A 21,244-nucleotide genomic window follows, 5' to 3' on the forward strand; every position below is an offset into this window, starting at 1 on the left:
AAGGGTTTCCTTGAGTCTCTGAATTCTTCCCATTCTGACAGCACAATAATATTCCATTACATTTGTGTATTTTGTTTAATTATTTCTCAGATGACAAATACTTCCCTGTTTCTAGTTATTTGCCACCACAAAAATGCTGCAATAAATATTTTTGTATTTATGCGACCTTTCCATTTTTCTTCTCCTTGGGGTGTATGATAGTGGTGGAATCTTCAGGCTAAAAGGATATAGACATTTTATTCATTTTTAAAAACATAATTCCAAATTACCTTCCACAATGGTTGGACCAATTCACAGCTCTTCTAAGAATGTATTAGTGTCTCTATTTTCCTATACAACCCCCAACACTGAATATTTCCAGCTTTTGTTATCTTTTCCAATTTTCTGCCAGGGTTGTGTTAATTTGTATTTCTAATATTTGGAGCCCTTTTTCATATGGTTGCTAAACACTTTTGCGAACTCTTTGATCACTTGTCCATTGGGAGGTTGATCTTCATCTTATATTTTTCTGCTAATTCCTTACGTACATATTGAATGTAAAGACCATATGAGAAATATTTGATGAAAATATTTTCCCAGTTGTCAATCCCCTTTTTCCTCTAGCTTCCTAGCTGCCTTAATTTTATTCACGTAAAACCTTTTCAGTCTTCTGTCATCAAAATTATTTTATCCCTTGTGATTTCTTCTATCCCTTATTTGGTTAAGAGTTTTCCCCTTAGTCATAGTTGTAATATATATTTCCATCCACTTCTTCTCATTTTTATGGTGTGACCTTTTCTATTTATCAAATATCTATTTGAAATGTATTTTCCCCAGAGTTTTTCCATAAGAATTTGCTACGTATTTGTTCATTATCCTGGACTTGTGAAATTATTTTTTGAACCCACGTGTATCCCTTTTTGAATTTCATCTTATTCCATTTGGCCCATCATTCTACATTGCTATGATATTTTTACATCAGGGCTTTATTACTCAATATATTAGCTATTAGACTCTGCTCCAGTAGGGGTGATTAGATACATATTAATATAAATTTACTGTAAATTAAGATCAAAAGTTCATAGTTCCAGAGCTCGGTCCTTGATTCAGAGTGCACCTTATTTAGAAACTTGTGTCTATGTCCTACTTATCATTTGAGGATAATTTGAGGGCATATCATATTCTAAGGTCTTGTAGGGTAATAATGGGCCCTTAATTCGTGTTTGGTGAATTGGACTGAATTCAATAGTGTGAGTTATGATATCTTCAAGGAAGTAATACAGACACATTTTTAAATATTTGCTTGGTGAATCTTGCATCATCAGAGAAATCCAGATTAAGATATTTTTGGAAAAAAGATTCATTTTCTATTCTAGTCCCTAACAATAGTCTCTAATTCTAAGTATTTTAGGGTATCTTCAGGAACCGAAGTATATTGAGATAGGTTTTTTTTCCCACACTCCTACTTTTGTCTCCTGTAGTATAAGGTAAAATGAGAGTATACTTATCATTCAAAGAGTTGGGATTAAGTCCTTTAATTAAATATGCAAGAAGCAACCAGATAGATCAATACTTTTGTAATACTTATAGATTTATGTAATTGGAAGGAACATCATTCCGTGGAAGATAGGCTAGGCAAGAGGTTGTAAAGAAACAGCAAGACTCTTTGGTTCAGCACAAGTATAAAATCTGAAAATAACTTAGGATCACCCTTATTCATGTCATGTGTTCAACTTGAAGCAAACCAATGAGTAGGGTCTTATCCATTCTCACCCATCAACCCAGGTTAAGGGAAATGGTTAAAATAAAACAGTTTTCTCTTGTCTCCAAAACATATCTCTTTCTCAGACACAGAGGCATCATAGTATAATGGACTAGGAGTCAAGAAACCCGATTTTTAGTTCCAATTCTGACACTAAATTGCTGTGCGACCTAGGCCAAGTTACAAACTCTATGGTCCTGGTTTCATAATGCTTAATCAAAGGAGGGAGAGGTTAGACTTAATGACCTCTAAGATTACTTCTGCTTTGAGATTCTAAGATGGTCTGTCTTCTCTGAAATTTTCTAAGAAAGTGAAATTCAGAGTAAAAGCATGAGTTGGTACGAAAGGATTAGTAAAATTCAGGGAGCAAGTGAAGAAACATGATCTAGGTTCAGATAAAATAAGTGTCAATCATTGGGAGAATAAGAAAGGATCTGCCCTAAACAGAGAGTATGACACAATTTGCCATATTCCTTACCCTGCATTCATGAGCACAACTTAGTGCTCAGACATATAATATTTACGTTGTATTTTAGATTCCTCCAAATGAGCTTCATCAGAACAGCTCCCTAGGTTCCTAGCTTTACCCCACAGTGAAATAGCTCTCTTCAAGTAACAATGAATGTCACTCCAGTCAAAATATCAATCGTAAACCAATTGCCTCAATAGTGTAAACTGTGTCCAGACTTGAGAAAAATACAACTTAGTTACTGATACACAAAGCAATCTAAGGAACACAATCTCACTGACTCTTATCTACCAGAGGGTCAGGAAACCAACCACATGAGGCCACAAACTCGTGCATACACAGGGCAAGTGATCAGCAGCTCAGATCATTTCATTTGCATAGCTATATCCTAAACATGAATCCTACCTGGCTTCTTCCCTTGCTTTCTTCAGTTCTCTCTGCAATAGCAGCAGTGTATTAACCAGTTTGAATACACTAACCTGATTCTAGAACTCCCTCCAGTTGTATTTGGTATAATCCCAGAAAGGTCAGAAGCATTTGGACAGTCTCCCACACTAATATCCCCTGTGCTTTCACCTCCACAAACCTAATTGCTCTCTCTTCTACAGTTAAGCTCCAAAGATTTTTAAAAATCATTTGAACATAGTAAAGTAATCCCTCCTTTTAATAATGTGATATACTTTTTTTTTTTTTGGCAAAACAGCATTTTGAATGAAATCACTCATCTTAATAGATCCACATTGTTATGTTTTATTTTGTTTTACTATCTATGCTTTTAAAAGCTTGAGCTCATTTGACAATTCAAAAAAAATCTTAATAACAGGTTCAAAAGCTAAATAACTCTCTCTGCTCCTTTAAAATGCCAGCGGATGTACCTTGTGATGGAACTCTGTGAGGATGGAGAACTTAAAGAAGTACTGAACAGTAAAGGGCACTTCTCTGAGAACGAGACGAGACAAATCATTGAGGACTTGGGGTCAGCTATTGCGTATCTGCACAAAAAGGGTAAGAAGGAAGCTTATCAGGCACATGCATTCAATTATAATAATAAAAATAATAATAATAATGAGAAATTATATTTATCATTTTATATAAACTAACTCATTTGATCATTTAAAAACAAATGCAATTTGTAGACAGTGGAAGAATTATTGTTTTCATTTCACAGAAGAGGAAACAGCATCAGTAGACTAAAAAAACTTTCTCAAGGTCACCTGGCTAGTTATGGAGGTCACCAAGTAAAAAGTGGCAGAGCCATTATTCAAAGCTATGTTTTTTTTAATTTAGATTCAGCACCCTGTACTGATCCCTAAACCAAAGATGAAAAGAGAAAGAAAGCTGTAGAGTGATATCATTGAGAAGAATGAAGTAAAAATTTTGAAAATGGAATACAGAAAATACTTTTAGATCATCTATCACTAAATGCTAAATTTGTGGTTGGGTATGACTTTTAAAGGTCATCATGTCATACCTCATTTTGTAGATGAGGAAACTGAGGCTCAGAAAAGGTAAGTGATTTGCCCAAGGTCACAGATAAAGGACAGAGCAAGAACTCAAATACAGGGCTGCTGACTCCAGGTCTAGAACAGCATAGTTCCCACTGCATCATGCTGTGCAAGTTTGGTTAGTTCCAGGAAAACAACAGATATGATAAAATTTATTAACAAAAAAAGGGCTACATACATGATCCTACTTTAGATGACAAAGCCTATCTCATAGGACGAAGAAAGTTTTGGATAAAATATAGCACTCATATAGGTTTAAATAATTTAAATCATAGCAATAGAATGACTTTTCCAGAAAATGATCAACAGTATTTATCTGAAAACACAAGCTAATATTGTATATAGGGAAGAATAAACATGGGTGTTAAATAGATATATTTGCTCTCATCAATTCTATTTAACCATTTTTAAAAAATCTTAGAAATAGAAATAAGGCATAAAAATAAATTAAAGGAGAAAATATTAGTAATGAAAAAGTTAAAGCACCTCTTTTGGTAGACTGTATGCCTAGAACACCAAAGACAGTCAACAATAGCAAGAAAAATTAATGGACCAATAACTTCTATAAAGGAGTTGGATACAAAATAAACCCACAAAAATCATCTGTTTCTAAATTCTACTACCAGAAACTGATAGTAAAGAAATGCCTTTTATAATAATGAAAAAAATATGTCAAATATCTTAGCATTCCTTTATGGAGGCATATGAGATCTAGACAAAGGACAATTTTAATATGACTTTGACAAAAGCAAGGAAGAACTGAAGAAATAGAGGAATTTGTTCAAACACAGGAAGTCATAATGAAACTATGTCTCAAATTATCTCATAAATTTAAAGCAAAATCAATCAAAATATGAAAAGATTTTATAGTGTTAGATAAAGTTGTAAGAAAATTAATGTGGAAAAACAAATGGGCAAGAATATTGAGAAAAATCATGAAAAGCAAAACTGGAAAAATGGAATTAGTATCATCCCGAAAGCAAAAATTACAAGTGTTTGGAGTCGAATGCCCTTTAGCAGTGTGAAATTATCAGGCTTGCCTTCAGGAATAGTGGCTAGTATTAGTGGGGATGACAGTCATGAAAACGGAAAGATTAATAATGATAATGATCCATATTTTTTTTTCTGCTTGGGCACATCAGCATGCTTAAAGGAAAGCAATTACCAGTCAAATTTACCAATGAAATTGTTAGTCCAATGCCTAGCCCTGTCCCTACTATACAGCTAAGAATTGTGAGCCCCTTGATGAAACATTTTTCTTTTTTCCTCACCTCCTAAGAAAGTTTAAAATAAATTATTTCAACAGTTTCTGCAGGATTTTTTTTTTATTGAAGTGCCAGCAAATGTGTGTTTAGGGGAAAGGTGTAGATAGTAATAATGATAGCTCCCTTAACATAGCACCTCATGGTTTACAAAGCATTCTCCTTACAACAGCTCCTTGGCTATTGGTAGGACAGGTGTGTTTATCTCCACTCTACAAGGGAGAATGCAAGACCCCAAGAGCTGAAGTGAGTAACTTGCCCAGTGTCATATACCTAGAAGCTAACCAGATCAGGGAGATACAATCAGTCTTTGGAGTTTCATTATAATGCTATATGCATTATCTCCTGCTGAATTGAGAGAATAGGAATGGGGATAGAATTCTCAAACCTTATTTCTAGAATCTCCAAACTTTTATCTTTCCAAGGTTTTACAACTGGTAGTCCTTGGGGTATTTTGTAAGCTATCATTAGCAGATTCCTTTGACAATCATTCATTCTTTCTCTTGGTATCCTTTCCAAATAGCTTCCAATTACTGACCTCAAATTGTCTATTTTTTTCTTGGTAGATATTGTTCATAGAGATCTGAAGCTGGAAAATATTTTGGTTAAAAGCAGCAATATTAATGAAAAAAATGAAACCAACTATAACATAAAGGTGAGAATATTAGTGCTAGAAAGGATCTTAGAGATTATCAAGTTAAATCTAAGAAACTGTGGGTGTGAAAAGTGATACCCAAGTGTCAAAGTCATTATCTCCCTCTAAATGCATATTTGTAGCTTTTTGAACAGAGACTAAATGGTTTTCATTTTTAAAAAGACTTCTCACAGATGAAGATGTAACTGACACGAATAATTTTAGAAGTTACATATTCTTCAGCATAAGAAAGCCTTTCAGCAATACCACTTAACTTCTCCAATTATTCTTGTCAGTTACGTGCTCGTCTATGAGACTTTAACATTTTAAAAATAAAAACCATTTACTCTCTGTTCAAAAGCCTACTTTATTAATGTACATACACATTTGAATAACTCTAAATCATTTGTTATGCTGAGCAAACAGATGCTCTGAACTATAATTAATTTCTAAATTATGCCTGACATATAATGTAAATGTGTTTGTAATTTAGAGAAAAGCACACCTAGATTATGCTTTGATTCAGCCAACAAAGGCATTTCAACAAACATTTATGAAGTGCCTGCCACATGTGAGTCTTTCACGGAAGTCCTACTTGGTGCTGCATCATGGCACGGAGATGACATGGATTCTGAAAAAGCATGCCAGAAGAGCACAATTTGGGCAGCTCTACCACAAGGCAAAGACTCTGGGGCTGGCAGGGACAGGCTTTATCTGATGGCTTTAGACCAGTTTAGATAAGTAGGAAGAGGAGCATCACCATTAAACTGACCAGCTGATGACAAGATGATGAATTATTTGACTGTGGCAGCCTACAGAGCAAAGCATAATAATATATATCCCTTAGTCCTGTGTGACCTCTTTATTTTTCTTCAGTATTACTGGCAGAGTAGTGAAAAAGAGACAGAGGGTCCTAAAAAATCACACTGTTTTTAGACTAACATTAATTTAAGTAATTACTCCAATGTAAGATTTTTGTCCAATGACAACATAATTGGCATATTCTTGTAGAACTGAACCATGTTAACCTTGACATTCTTGGTATAAGTGAAACTAGAAAATTTAAAGGAGTTGCAACAAAATGGAATGATAGTTCCTAGATTCTATTTGGAGAGGCAAATCAAGGAATTAGTAAAGTTGATTTCATTGTGCAATGCATCGTATATTAAATTCAACAGTATTTATTAGTGTTTGAAGGCAGTGAGAAACAACGTTTCAGGGGACTGTCTTGTCATCTGTTGTGGTGCTCAAGATAACCATTAGCAAAAAACCCCTAAATCTACTATCATTATAATTGAATTTTATGAACCAACATTTGTCATTTGTTGAAGAGTATGAGAAGGTAAAAGAATTCTAGGAAGAACTCAAGACCATTCAAATTAAATCAACATGTACTTTAATACTCAGTTACCTCAATAAAAAGGCAGACGTAGAAGAGGAGAGTGAGAAATGTGTTGGAAAATATGATTCATGGTTAAGAAATAGAAGAGGTCAAAGGTTTATAGACTACATAGAAACCTTACACCTGTATATTGTGATTATATTCTTCAAGAAGACAGGCTGAAGCAACAAGATAGAGACCTAGAACAAAATCTCTCTCTGTCTCCTTTCTCTGTCTCTCTCTGTCTCTCTGTCTCTGTCTCCGTCTGTGTCTGTCTGTCTGTCTCTCTCTCTCATACACCACACACACACACACACACACACACACACACACACACACAAAGACACACACAAAGAGAGGAAACGGCTATGTTTTGATAAAAACTGACTAATCTCTTATGATGAATCAGCTGTCTGTGTATAGACCATTGACTTGTTATAACAAAGGTGAAAATCAACACTAGATTAGAAAAAAGGACCAAAATAAGGTGAAGATGTGGCATGAAAATAAAATAACTCCAATCTGACCTATTCAAATAAGCTATTTGATGCCAAAATGTAAAAAATGAATAAGGGAACAATAACAATAATAATTTTTTATAATTTATTTATATTAATTTTATTTATTGTTAGTGTTCTACAATCATTACCATAAAACTTAGATTTCCCCCCTCTACTTACCCCCCAACCCCCTTCCCTCCCCGAGATGGCATACAATTCTATATAGGATCTACACATACATTCCTATTGAATACATTTTGACTACAGTCATGCTGTGTAAAAGAACTAAAATAAATGGGAGAAATCATGTAACAAACTAAAATATTAAACACACACACACACACACACACACATACACAAGTGATCTGCTACATTCTGTGATTGAATTCCATAATTCTTTCTCTGGATGTGGAAGGGATTTTGCCTTAGAAGATCATTGGGAATTTTTTTTAAGTCCTTACATTGCTAAGAAGATCTAAATCTACCAGAAAAAACTCTCGCACACTGTGATCATTGCTGTGCACCAAGTTCTCCTGATTCTGCTCCTTTCACTCAGCATCAGATCATATAAGTCTTTCCAGGCCTCTCTGAAGTCTTCTTGTTCATCATTTCTTATAGAACAATAGTATTCCATTACATTCATATAACATAATTTATTCAGCCATTCCCCAATTGATGGACATCCCCTTGATTTCCAGTTCTTGGCCACTATAAAGAGAGCTGCTATGAATATTTTTGCACATGTGGGACCCTTTCCCATTTTTATGATCTCTTGGGGATCCTAGAAGTGATATTGCTGGGTCAAAGGGTATGTACATTTTTGTAGCCCTTTGGGCATATTTCCAAATTGCTCTCCAGAATAGTTGGATTAACTCACAGCTCCACCAACAATGAATTAGTGTTCCAACTCTCCCACATCTTCTTCCACATTTATCATTTTCCTGTTCTGTCTTGTTTTCCAGTCTGATAGGTGTGATGTAGTACCTCAGAGTTGTTTTGATTTGCATCTCTCTAATCAAAAGTGATTTAGAGCATTTTTTCATATGATTATAGACATCTTTAATTTCTTCCTCCAAAAATTGCCTGTTCATATCCTTTGACCATTTATCAACTGGAGAATGACTTGTATTGTTGTACGTTTGACTCAGTTCTCTATATATTCTAGAAATGAGGCCTTCATCCCCGAGATTAGCTGTAAAAATTATTTCCCAATGTACTACATCCCTCCGAATTTTGGTTGCATTCAGTTTGGTTGTGCAAAAACTTTTCAGTTTAATCAAAATTATCTATCTTGCACTTCATAATGCTTTCTATCTCTTCTTTAGTAAAATTCTTCCCTTCTCCATAAATTTGATAAATACACTATTCCTTGCTCCTCCAGTTTGTCCATGGTATCAATCTTTATACCTAGATCATGTACTCATTTGGATTTTATTCTTGTGTACGGTGTCAGGCATTGGGCTATGCCTAGTTTCTGCTACACTGTTATCCAGTTTTCCCAGCAATTTTTGTCAAACAGTGAGTTCTTATCCCAGAAGCTGGGGTCCTTGGGTTTATCAAACAGGAGATTGCTATAGTCATTGCCTACTATGTCTTGAGTACCTAGCATATTCCACTTGTCTATTCTTCTGTTTCTTAGCCAGTACCAAGTGGCATTGATAATTGCATATAATGCTTGCTGAAGGTTTTAGGTAGATACTGCTTATTATTTTATGGAAAGTTCTCTGTTATTCCTATGTTCTCCAGTGTTTTTAATAGGAATGGGTGTTGTATTTTGTCAAAAGCTTTTTCTGCATCTATTGAGATAATCATGTGATTTCTGTTAGTTTTGTGGTTGATATGAGCAATAATGCTAATAGTTTTCCTAATATTGAACCAACCCGGCATTCCTGGTATGAATCCTACTTGATCATAATGTATTATGCTGTTGCTGTACTCATTTTGCTAAAATCTTATTTAAAATTTTTACATCTATATTCATTAGAGAAATTGGTCTATCATTTTCTTTCTCTGTTTTGTCTCTTCCTGGTTTAGGTATCAAAACTATATTTGTATTAAAAAAAGAATTTAGGAAGACTCTTTCTTCCCCCATTTTTCAAATTGGGGAATAGTCTATATAGTCTTGGAATTAACTGCTCTTTAAATGTTTGATAGAATTCACTTGTAAATCCATCTGACCCTGGAGATTTTTTCCTAGGGAGTTCATTGATGGCTTGTTCAATTTCTTTTTCTGAGATGGGGTTGTTTAAGTATTCAACTTCCTCTTCTGTCAATCTGGGCAAATTGTATTTTTTAAACTATTCATCCATGTCATTTAGATTGTCGAAATTATGGGCATAAATTTGGGCAAAGTAATTTCTAATTATTGTTTTAATTTCCTCCTCATTGGAGGCGAGTTCACCTCTTTCATTTACTATATTAGTAATTTGGTTTCTTTCTTTTTTTAAATCAAATTGACCAAAGGTTTACCAATTTTATTAGTTTTTTCATAAAACCAATTATTGGTTTTATTTATTAATTCAATGGTTTTCTTAATTTCAATTTTAATACTCTCTCCTTTGGTTTTCAGTATTTCTAGTTTGATATTTACTTGGGGATTTTCAGTTTGTTCTTTTTCTAGCTTTTTCATCTGTATGCCCAAGTCATTGATCTCCTCTTTCTCTATTTTATTTATGTAGGCATTCAAAGATATAAAACTTCCCCTAAAAACTGCTTTTGCAGTATCCCATAAGATTTGGTATGTTGTCTCATTATTGTCATTCTCTTGAATGAAGTTGTTGATTGTTTCTATGATTTGTTGTCTAACCCAGTCCTTCTTTAGGATTATATTATTTAATTTCCAACTGATTTTTGGTTTATCTTTCCATGGCCTTTTATTACACATAATTTTTATTACATTATGATCTGAGAAGCATGCATTGATTATCTCTACCTTTCTGCACTGGATTGTGAGATTTTTATGTCCTAGTACATGGTCAATTTTTGTAAATGTTCCATGTACCACTGAGAAAAAGGTATATTCTTTTGTATCCCCATTCAGTTTTCTCCAGAGATCTATCATATCTACCTTACCCAGAGTTTTATTCACCTCCTTAACTGCTTTCTTGTTTATTTTGAGGTTAGATTTACCAAGTTCAGAGGGGGGAGGTTGAGGTCCCCCACTAGCATAGTTTTGCTGTCTGTTTCTTCCTTCAGCTCCCCCAACCTCTCCTCTAAGAATCTGGATGCTATACCACTTGGAGCATACATTTGTATTAATGAAATTGCTTCATTATCTACAGTGCCTTTTAGCAGGATATAGTGTCTTTCCTTACCTCTTTTGATTAGATCGATTTCTGCTTTTGCTTTGTCTGAGATTAGGATTGCTACCCCTGCTTTTCTTACATCAGCTGAAGCACAATATATTCTGCTCCAACCTTTGACCTTTATCCTGTGTGTATCCCCCTGTTTCAAATGAGTTTCTTGTAAACAACATATTGTTGGATTATGGCTTTTAATCCATTCTGCTATCTGTCTCCATTTTATGGGAGAGTTCATTCCATTCACATTCACAGTTATGAATACAATCTGTGTATTTCCCTCCATGCTCTTTCCCACCATTTGTGCTTTTATTTCTCCCATCTCCCCTCCCTTCCTCAATAGTTTTCACTTTTCACCACCACCTCCTGCAGCCTTACCTTCCTTCTTTTAGCCTCCCTCCTTTTTACTCCCCTTTACCTTTACTGCTTCTTCCCTCCCTTTCAGCTTTCTCTCCCCTTTCTCCCCCCTTCCTCTCCTACTGCCTGTAGAGCTATTTAGAATTATGTACTTAATTAAGTTTATCGTTCCCTCCTTGAACCAAATCAGATGAGAGTACCTCTCAAACAATGCTCATCTCCCTCCCCTCTTTCACTCTACTATAATTTTGTACTTCTTCTTGTGACATAATTTGCCATTTTCTCCTTCCTCGTTTTCACACCTCCTGATACAATCTCTTCACATGCTTAAATCATATTTTTATCATCACATCATTTACTTTATAAGTATTCCCTCTATGTATAACCCTTTTATATCATAATAGATGTGCAATTCTCAAGATTAATAGATATCATATTCCTTTATAGGGAGGTAAACAGTTTGCCCAAATTGAGTAACAAGGTTTTTTTTTTTGTTTTTTCCCCCCTGTTTATCTTTTTATGTCTCTCTTGAGACCTGTGTTTGAAGATCGAATTATCTATTAAGTTCTGCGTTTTTGTCAGGAAGGTCTGGAAATCCCTTATTTCATTGAATGACCCTCTTCTTGCTTGAAATGTTATGCTGAACTTTGCTGGGTAGTTCATCCTTGGTTGTAGTTCCAGCTCTTTTGGAATATTGGATTCCAATTCCTTCCATCTTTTAATGTAGAAGCTGCAAGGTTCTGTGTGATCCTGACTGTAGCTCCTCAATATTTGAATGGTTTCTTTCTGGCTGCTTGTAGTATTTTCTCCTTCACTTGATAGTTCTGGAATTTGGCAACAATATTTCTTGGGATTTTTATTAAGGGATCCCTTTCAGGAGGTGAATGGTGGATTCTTTCGATGACTATTTTGCACTCTGGATCTAGCACTTCTGGGCAGTTTTCCTTGATAATTTCCTGGAAGATATTGTTCATACTCTTTTTTCTCATCGTGGCTTTCTGGTCAGCCAATAATTCTTAAATTTTCTCTCCTGGATCTATTTTCCAGGTCAGTTGTTTTTCCAATTAGATATTTTACATTTTCTTCTATATTTTCATTCTTTAGATTTTGTTTGACTGATTCTTGCTGTCTCATAGAGTCATTAGTTTCTACTTGCCCAATTTTAATTTTTATCAAATTGCTTTCTTCAGTTAACTTTTGCATTTCCTTTTCCATCTGTCCAATTGTTCCTTTAAAGGAATTATTTTCTCCAGTTAGTTTTTGAACTTCCTTTTCCATTTGTTCAATTTTCCTTTTTAAAGAGATGTTCTCTTCCTGGAATTCTTTTTTCATATTTTTAAAATCACTGGCCAGTTCTTCTTCTATTTCCTTCTTCAGCTGTTCTAGGGGAGCTTTTTGTGCATGTGAGCAGTTTCAGATGGAAGTAGTCTCACTACTGACCTCTTTGGTATTTGTGTTTTGGTCTTTGTCCCTATAGAAAGATTCTATGGTTTTTTCGCCCTTATTTTTCTTGTTCCTGCTCATGATGGTGATTGTGTGTTGTGGCTTCTGGTTCTTTCAGTTAGAAGCTGCAGAATTTGGTGTTGAGCCCACTGGTGTAAAAAAACTAAGGGCAAGTGTTTTTTTATCTTTTTGTTTTGTGTTTCCTCGATTAGCCCTGGGGCTAGCTTGTGAAATGTGGGGGAGGGGTGGTCTAGTCAATAGAGATCTCCTCAGCTGAGCTGAGGCAAAGGCAAGCTCAGGGGTTGGTGATCCCAGCTGCCCTATTGTCTTCCCGTTTCCTCTGGAGTTCTGAGGCACACCTGGGTCCTAGTGTGAGTTTCCACCTCCCTGGGGCCCCTCTCCTTCTGGTTTGCCTCTGCCACAGTAGGAGGAAACCCCCTTAGCTATTTTCCTAGCCTCAGGTGTTATGAGACTATTTGCCCCCTCTTCTGTTCCCCTGATCCAGGATTTTTCTGGGGAAATATTTTATGGTTCTTTTGAGGTCATCAAGGGGAGAGGAGAGAGCATTTGCTGATCACTCCAACATCCTGGTTCCCAGAAGTTCAAATAGGTGACTTACAGATGCTTAATCTGCAGGCTAAAAGTCTTAGGAGCTGCTGCAGCTGATATCTGGGGCTCAGCAGCTGTCACTTGCTGGGCTCTGTTGGTCTCTCACCCTGGGTTGCTGCTCCACTGGTTCCACCTGCTTCTGTGTCAGGTCTCCCAGGGACCCTCCCACTGCACTGGATGAGCTGCATGGATGCTGTGGGCTCACTCCCATGGAACAGATCCTTCCCGTTGACCTTACAGTCTGTCCTGGGCAGTGAATCTGCCATAGTCTGTCTCCTATTGGATTCTGCCCCTCCAAAATTTGGTCAGATTCTCTTTTTAGAGGTGTCTGAAGGAGTTTGTCTAAGAGCTTAGGTGAGTTGTTGCTCTCATTCTGCCATCTTGGCTCTGCCCCAATAACAATAATTAATAATAATAATAAACAAGAATTTATTGCCATTTGCTATATACCTCTAACTCATGAACTTCCATAATAAGGAAGTCATAAGAGCCTAGAAACTATTTCAGTCCCCCAAATACTCAGTCTCCTTGTCAAATGTGGAGTTGTAGAAGCTGACAAGGACAGACTGGTGGAAAAGTGTGGAGAAGAATGGTAGAAGATTTTGAGTAGTGTGGTCTTATACAATATCAATAAGAGATGGAGGGAAAAAACAGATTTGGAAAGAACTTGTGGAAAACTCATTTAGCTAGGTCATATATTCCAAGGTATATTTCATCCATATATATATATATATATATATATATATATATATATATATATATATATATATATATATATATATATGGATGAAATAGGAAGAAAGATGAAAAAAGAAAGAATCTATAAACCTTTCCATAGGAAACTATTTTCTTCATCAATATCAAGTAAAGCCAAAACACTTGGATTTTTACCATCTCAGTTACTAATGTGTTAAACGATGAAGTGGAAATAGCATTAAGAACACAAAAACACATATACTCCAAGGAGGTTCATTCTGAAGATGACAAACTTTTTGAGGGTTTGGTTTTCAAGACATCAAAAAAGAAGGCAAATGATCATTAGAAAAAATAACAGATGGGATTATACTCTTTCCCAAGTAATGTCCCAACAGGACATTACTAAATAAATATTGATTTATAGGCCTATTCTCTTCTACAAAATGTTTATGAGAATGATCTACACACATAAATAAAGATGGTGTTCCTTTCTTTCTCCCTTCCTTCCTTCCTTCCTTCCTTCTCTCTCTCTCTCTCTCTCTCTCTCTCTCTCTCTCTCTCTCTCTCTCTCTCTCTCTCTCACTCTCTCCTCCTTTCTACTTCACTTGCACTGGAAATACAGTGGCTACAAATATCCCTGGTTGCAATACTCATTGGTATGGAAATTTAACCTGCTCTATTTTTCCCACTTGGGTTCGTTTGACCTTTCTTAAGTAGATTGGTGGCTCTCCGCTCTAGAAATTTGCCAATATTAGTGCTGGATTTGGTCTGGACACTCAACAGGCTTTAGCCCTACAGTAGCTTAGAACTACCAAATTCAAACAATCCACCAGCCTCAACTTCCTTCATTATCAGGTATTAGAAGACAGTTATGTACCACCATATCTGGCAAATATTTGATGAAAACTCAAGAAAGAAACAGATGTATGAAAAGGATATTCTAAAACAGATCACATATTTTAGTCACATGGTTGATTATAAAGTAATGAGAATACAAGATCCTATAATATTTATTTTTGTTGAGTGTTATAAAAAGCTTTGCAGATTCCTTGTAAGTAGGTATAACTTCATTCTTTGTCCTTGTGTACTTGCACATAGCAGGCACAATAAATATTTGTTGATTTATTGATAATCTAAAATCCAGGATTAAAGATTCTTCTCCAACAAGCTATCTCCCATACATATGTTAAGACCACAAGATTCCTTGATAGATGCAACAACAGAGATTACAATCCTCCAGTGTGAAGTAGAACAAAAAGAGAGAGTTACATGCTTCAGCAGTGTCATAGAAAATGTCCAGGACAGAATCCAAATGGAGGAGGGATTCTCCATAGATAATTTCTAAACACTTGAAAGTTTAGCTTCACAGTCTACACAGGAAAAGTTAAGTGGAAGAAGAATGCTTATTGTTGTGATTATGGTGTGTGGTTGGATGGATAGATAATGGACCTTGTCTATCAGTATTAGTATATTAAGTGGTCACTACGGAAGAAGAATGAGCTATTTTCAGAATTGAATAGGAATGGAGGCTGGGACATTATACCATGTTTTCAGTGACCCCACGGGTGAAATAAAAATTTTATATTTTTTAACACCTATGTTCTTCTGTGAATCTATATAGCTACAAATAATGACATGCAAGAATCTCTGAATGTGGTAGGCTTATAAGTAGATCTCTACAAACTGGCAATGATAACTACACACAGGAAAAGGTTTAAGAGTGTCAGAGAGAGATACATAATAAGAAAAAAGACACAACTATGTAACAAAAGAAAAGGATAACAAATGGACTGGTAATGCTGAGACTTTGTAAAAGGCTCCCAATGAGTTAGATTGGCCAGCCATGGAGATTTATGGGAAGTAGCAAACCAGAGTCACACAGGATAAAAATGTATGAATGAGTTATAATCTACAACATAGGTAGAAGAACCTACAAGGGTAAAATTAGATTCATGGAAGAATTCAAGTACATTAAGAAACTGTTTGAACCTGTATTCCATGATGGAAACTGTCCTTGTCATTCTAAAACCACAAGGATCCAGCATAAGCTGCAATTAATACACTAAATGAATGTCTTATGGATTCTGCTTCTACAATATCTCTTTTATCTATCCCCTTATCTTCCCCTGCAAGACCATCAGACTAGTTCAGGCCCTCATTACCTTTTACCTGGATTATTTATTGCAATGGCCTCCTAAATGGCTTCACTTTCTCAAGTCTCTCCTTGTTCTAATCCATCCTCCCCAAGCTGGTATTCCTAAAGCACGGATCTGACTCTTATTTCCCTATTCAGAAACTCTAGGATAGACTACAAATTCCTTTGTTTGGCGTTTCAAACCCTTCAAAATCTAGCTTTAGCCTACTTTTCCAAACTTACTGTACTTCCTTCCACACACTCTATAGCCTATTCAGAAAGGACTATTTGCTCTTCCTCACACATGCCCTTCCATGGCCTTGCCTTTGCATAGAATGGTCTCCCTCCTTACCTGTTAGGATTCTTAGTTTCTTTCAAAACTTGGCTCAAGCACCACCTACTACATGAGGTCTTTTCTGATTTGTTGCTTTTAGTCTCCTCCCTACATTATCTTGGATTTACTAAATTTACTCATATATATATGTTGTTTACAATAAGAACTCCTTGAGGGCAGAGACTATTTTGGATTTTGTCATTTTGTCTTCATTGCCTGATAGACAATAGGTACTTGGTGAATGCTTGTTGATTGGATGATTAATCAAAGGTTGTTGTCAAATTAATTATTTTTTAATTCAATTCAATGCTATAAACATTTATTAAGCACCTATTCTGGATAAGGCACCATACTAGGCCCTGGGTAGAGGTATAAAACACATGACATTTGGGTTACAGGTAGTCCATAGCACTTCTGAGTATGGCCCAAACCAGATTAAAATGTAACTGGGAAATATTTAACAAAATAAATAAAATATTAAAATTTTTAAAAAATAAGTCAATGTGCAGCCCACCAGGATCCTTATGTATGATTTAGTGGCCCCTGTTTCTATCTGAGTTTGACACCACTACCCCTGGGACCTGGGTGACATGGAGAGGGAAAAAGAAATACCATTTAAAATAACTCCAGTAGATATAAACCATCTCAGAGTCAACCCGCCAAAATACACACACACACACACAAACACACACACACTCACACACACACACACACACACACACGCACGCACGCAGGAACTGTATGAATACAATTAGAAAACAATCTTTGCAGAAGTGAAGGCATAAATAATTATGGAAATATTAATTATTTGTGGTTGGGCTATGCTAATAAAATAAAAATGACAATACTACTACTTTAAACTACAGATTCAATGCTATATCAACCAAACTACCAAGGATTACTTTAAAGAATTGATAAAATAATAGCAATTTTTTCTATAAGAATTAAAGGTCAAGAATCTCAAGGGAAATATAGAAATGTTAAAAAGTGAGAAGGAAGGAAGCTAAGCAGTACCAGATATACAGCTATATTGCTAAAGAGTAATTAGCAAAATTATTTGATACTAGTTGAAAAATGGAAAAGTTGATTAGTGGAATAGATTGGGTTCTAAAGACCCAGACACAATGGAACATAATAGCATAGTGTACTACATACCCAAAGATGACAAGTATTGGGGAAAGGACCCATTATTCAACATGGAAATGGGAAAACAATCTGTCAGAAATTAAGTTTAGACCAATATCTAACACCAGATACTTTAATAAGCTCCAAATGTATTCAAGTCCTAGATATAAGAAGTAATATCATAAATTAGAGAAGGAACAGAAATCTTTTCATTACAATGGATAGAGGGAAAATTCTTGACCTAACAAATAGTGGAGATAATCTTTAATTGTGATAAAACTGAAAAATCAATATAGTTAGAGTTACATTGGAAACCATAAACTGGGAAAACAACTTTACAATACATTTCACAGGATATTATATACATATATATATATACATATTACACACATATAATATGTGCATATACATATAGACACATATATACACATACATATATGCACAAATATATATGTATATATACACATATACATATATATGGAATAGATAAAAATATAAAAGTAAAGCTATTCTTTCACAGATAAATAACCAAAGGCTATAAAATACAGTTTTCAAAATAGGAGATCCAATCTATCAATAACCACATGAAAAAATTTTCAAATTACTCATAATAAGAGAAATGCATATTAAAACAATTCCAACATTCCACTTCAACCTGATCAGGTTGGTAAAGATAATTTTAAAAAAAGAAAATGAAAGTTGTTGGTAGGGCTGTGGGAAAACAGGCACACTAATGTACTGTTGGCAAGCTGCAAAGCAGTCCAAATATTCCGTAAAGCAATTTGGAATTCTACCCTAAATGTCACTAAACTCTGCATATGAAATGAGCCATATGAAATAGCAAAAGAGATGAATTCAGAGGAACCTAAGATGTATGAACTAATACCCAATGAAGGGAGCAGAACCAGGAAAAGAGTTTATACGTAATGATTACAACACTGTAAATGAAAATAACTGAAAAATTTAAGAATTCTGATCAATGCAAAGACTATTGATGACTCCCAACAACTGTTGATGAAGCATGCTTCCCAGTTCTTACTAGGGAGGAATTGGACGTAAGTGCAAAATTAGACAAATATAGCTAATATGTATATTTGTTTACTTGATTAAACGTATTTATTATAAGTGAAGACTTTACAGGGAGGAGGGGAATTTTGCAGGAAAAGTGACTGAGAGGTAAAAAAAGAAACAAAAGAGTCAGTGAAATATTTGAAAAATAGAGAGCAGAAGGAATGCATATAAACAGAGCAGTGTTGGCACTTTGTTAAATTTAAAGTACACTTAAAAAGAAACTACGTGCTATACATTCACCATTTTGCATACATCCTATACTTTTCATATTTTCCACATACTCCTTTTTCTGTTCTTAGTATATGAAAATATTCATGTTTATAGACCTTTGTCAAATTCACAATAAAATTGAAAATTTGGAATTGGGACACAAGTAAGATATCTTCAAAAGTTTATCAGATGAAGAAACTGAAACCCAGAAACATTAAGTGACTTGCCCAGATTCACATATTGTAATGAAACTGAGTTGCAAACCTTATTTCTTGATGGGTTTCCTATATATGTCAGTGCTTTTGCTTCTCTGATATTTTCAGAAAAATAAACTAATTCCAAGTTTTTATTGGTGCCTTCATGGAGTTTCCTTCATGAGAATGATTAGCAATGGAGAAAATTTCAAGTGAAAGGGAAGAGTATTGGATTATTATCCTTACTCTCCTACCTGATGGCCGAGTTACCTTGGGCCACATTTTCCTGTCTCTGAAACGAGGGGATTGAATTAGTCTACAGGGACTTTCTTAACTACGACATAAAAAGACTTCTGTAACTGCTATTCAGTTGATTTTCAGTTATGCCCAACACTTCTTGGCAAAGATACTGGAGTGGTTTGCCATTTCCAACTCATTTTACAGATGAAGAAGCTGAGACAAACAGGGTGAAGTGACTTGCTCAAGGTCATATAGCCAATAGGAGCCTGAGGCCAGATTTGAACTCAGGTAAATGAGTCTTCCTGATTTTCAGACCTAGTGCTCTATCCACTGCACCTCCTAGCTGCCCCCTGTAATATCACTGTTTTATTTACAAATATCACAGAATCTCATAATTGGAAGGGATCTCCAAGGCCATCTAGTTCAACCAGCACCTAAACAAAATCCCCCTGAAACATGCTGGACAAGTACTCATCCAGCTTTTGCTTGAAGACCTTCCATGAAGAGGAACTCAGTACCTCTTGAAGCAGTACATCCTACTTCTGGATAACTCTAATTGTTAGGAAGTTTTTTACATTAATCCTAAAATCACCTCTGCAGTGGCTTTTAATTCACCTCTCTGGGGTTAGACCAAACAAGTTTAATCCCTCTTCCACATGACTGCCTTCCAACTTGAAGAAAGCTATTATGTTCTCCATCCTCTCCTCCTCCCCAAATATTCTTTTCTCTAGGCTAAACATGCATTCCCTGTTCCTTCATCCAGTCTGCACATGGCATGATCCTAAGACCCTTCACCACTTTGGTCCTATTCCTTTGACTGCTTTCTACTTGATCAATTCTTTCCTAAAATGTGATAATCAGAATACAACATAATCTTCCCTATGTGGTCTGACCAGGGCAGATTAGAAGGACTTTCAGCTAGCTTCTTGGTCTTAAACATTATGCTTTGACAAATAAAGCCTAAGACTGCATGACTATTTTTTGGTACTCACATCAAGTCTGTAATATTAATAGCTGACACTTAACGATTTATTGAATAGCTAACATTGTAAGGTTTCCAAATCATTTTACATATATTATTTATTTAATCTACTCTGTCATAAAAACAACAGATATTTTTGAGATAAAAGGGCTATCTACCCAAGTCACAGCCATCTTGTACTTGTGCAGTTGATTTTTTGAACTCAAGAATAAGACTTTACTTTTATTGTTGTTGTTATTGTTCTAGACCTGTAATTTCATGTGTGTTAATTACCTCTGGTGAGGAAACACCCTCTACCAGTACAGCTTAGCAAATGTTCTACACCTTGTTTTAAAAATCTGCCTGGGACGCTAAAAGGCAATGTGATCTGCCCATAGTCACACAACCAGAACGTATCAGGCAGGACTTGAGCCCTTCTTTTCCTGACTCTGGCAGCTCCATATTCTGTGCCATACTACCTCGCACTTTACATTTAGTTCTATTAAAGCACATCTTACTGCATTCTGCCCAGCATTCCAGCCTGTTGATTTCTTCTTGGATCCTGACCTTGTTGTCTAATGTGTTATTGATTCCTCCTAACTTTGTGTTATCTATAAACATGATAATTATGTCATGTCCAACTTTATCGTTGCTAGAAGTGTTAAATAGCACAGTGTTAAGCACATTCTCTTAAGCTGTTCCTCTAGAGACCATATTACAAGTTGACCCCAAACCCTTTGGACTTGGCCATTCTATCAATTCTGATTCGCTTAGCTGTTTGCTGTTTGTCCTTTGTTTTCAAAGAGGAACAATGACATCATGGGCGATGTCTTCATTTATACATGAATTGGATTTAAGTGAGGCAGTTTCACAAAGTCATCAATCTCACCCTCTCTTCCTGAGTCATCAAAGTCCAGTAGCAGGATGAAAGTCAAGATGACTGACAATGTTCTGGTGTGCAGTGGATGACCTTGGTGTCTTTTATGCCTGACCAACCTCTAAGTTCTCCATAGCACCTGCTCCAGCCTCTTTTGTGACCATTAGAACACTTTGTTCTTGTGCATCCATTCTACTGGGGA

The 21,244-nt window shown here is 35.6% G+C and overlaps 1 protein-coding gene across 12 annotated transcripts in view; it reads left to right on the forward strand.

Moving 5' to 3' along the window:
* Positions 1–21,244, forward strand: part of STK33 (serine/threonine kinase 33) — a 283,094-nt gene that overhangs the window by 200,712 nt on the left and 61,138 nt on the right. For all 12 annotated transcript variants that reach the window (XM_072619509.1, XM_072619512.1, XM_072619507.1 and 9 more), the window contains 2 exons: positions 3,077–3,215; positions 5,544–5,632. In XM_072619509.1, coding sequence (XP_072475610.1) covers positions 3,077–3,215; positions 5,544–5,632 — 228 coding nt within the window. The remainder of the gene's footprint in view (positions 1–3,076; positions 3,216–5,543; positions 5,633–21,244) is intronic.

This window comes from Notamacropus eugenii, chromosome 6 (assembly GCF_028372415.1).
Source record: "Notamacropus eugenii isolate mMacEug1 chromosome 6, mMacEug1.pri_v2, whole genome shotgun sequence".
Lineage (NCBI taxonomy): Eukaryota > Metazoa > Chordata > Mammalia > Diprotodontia > Macropodidae > Notamacropus > Notamacropus eugenii.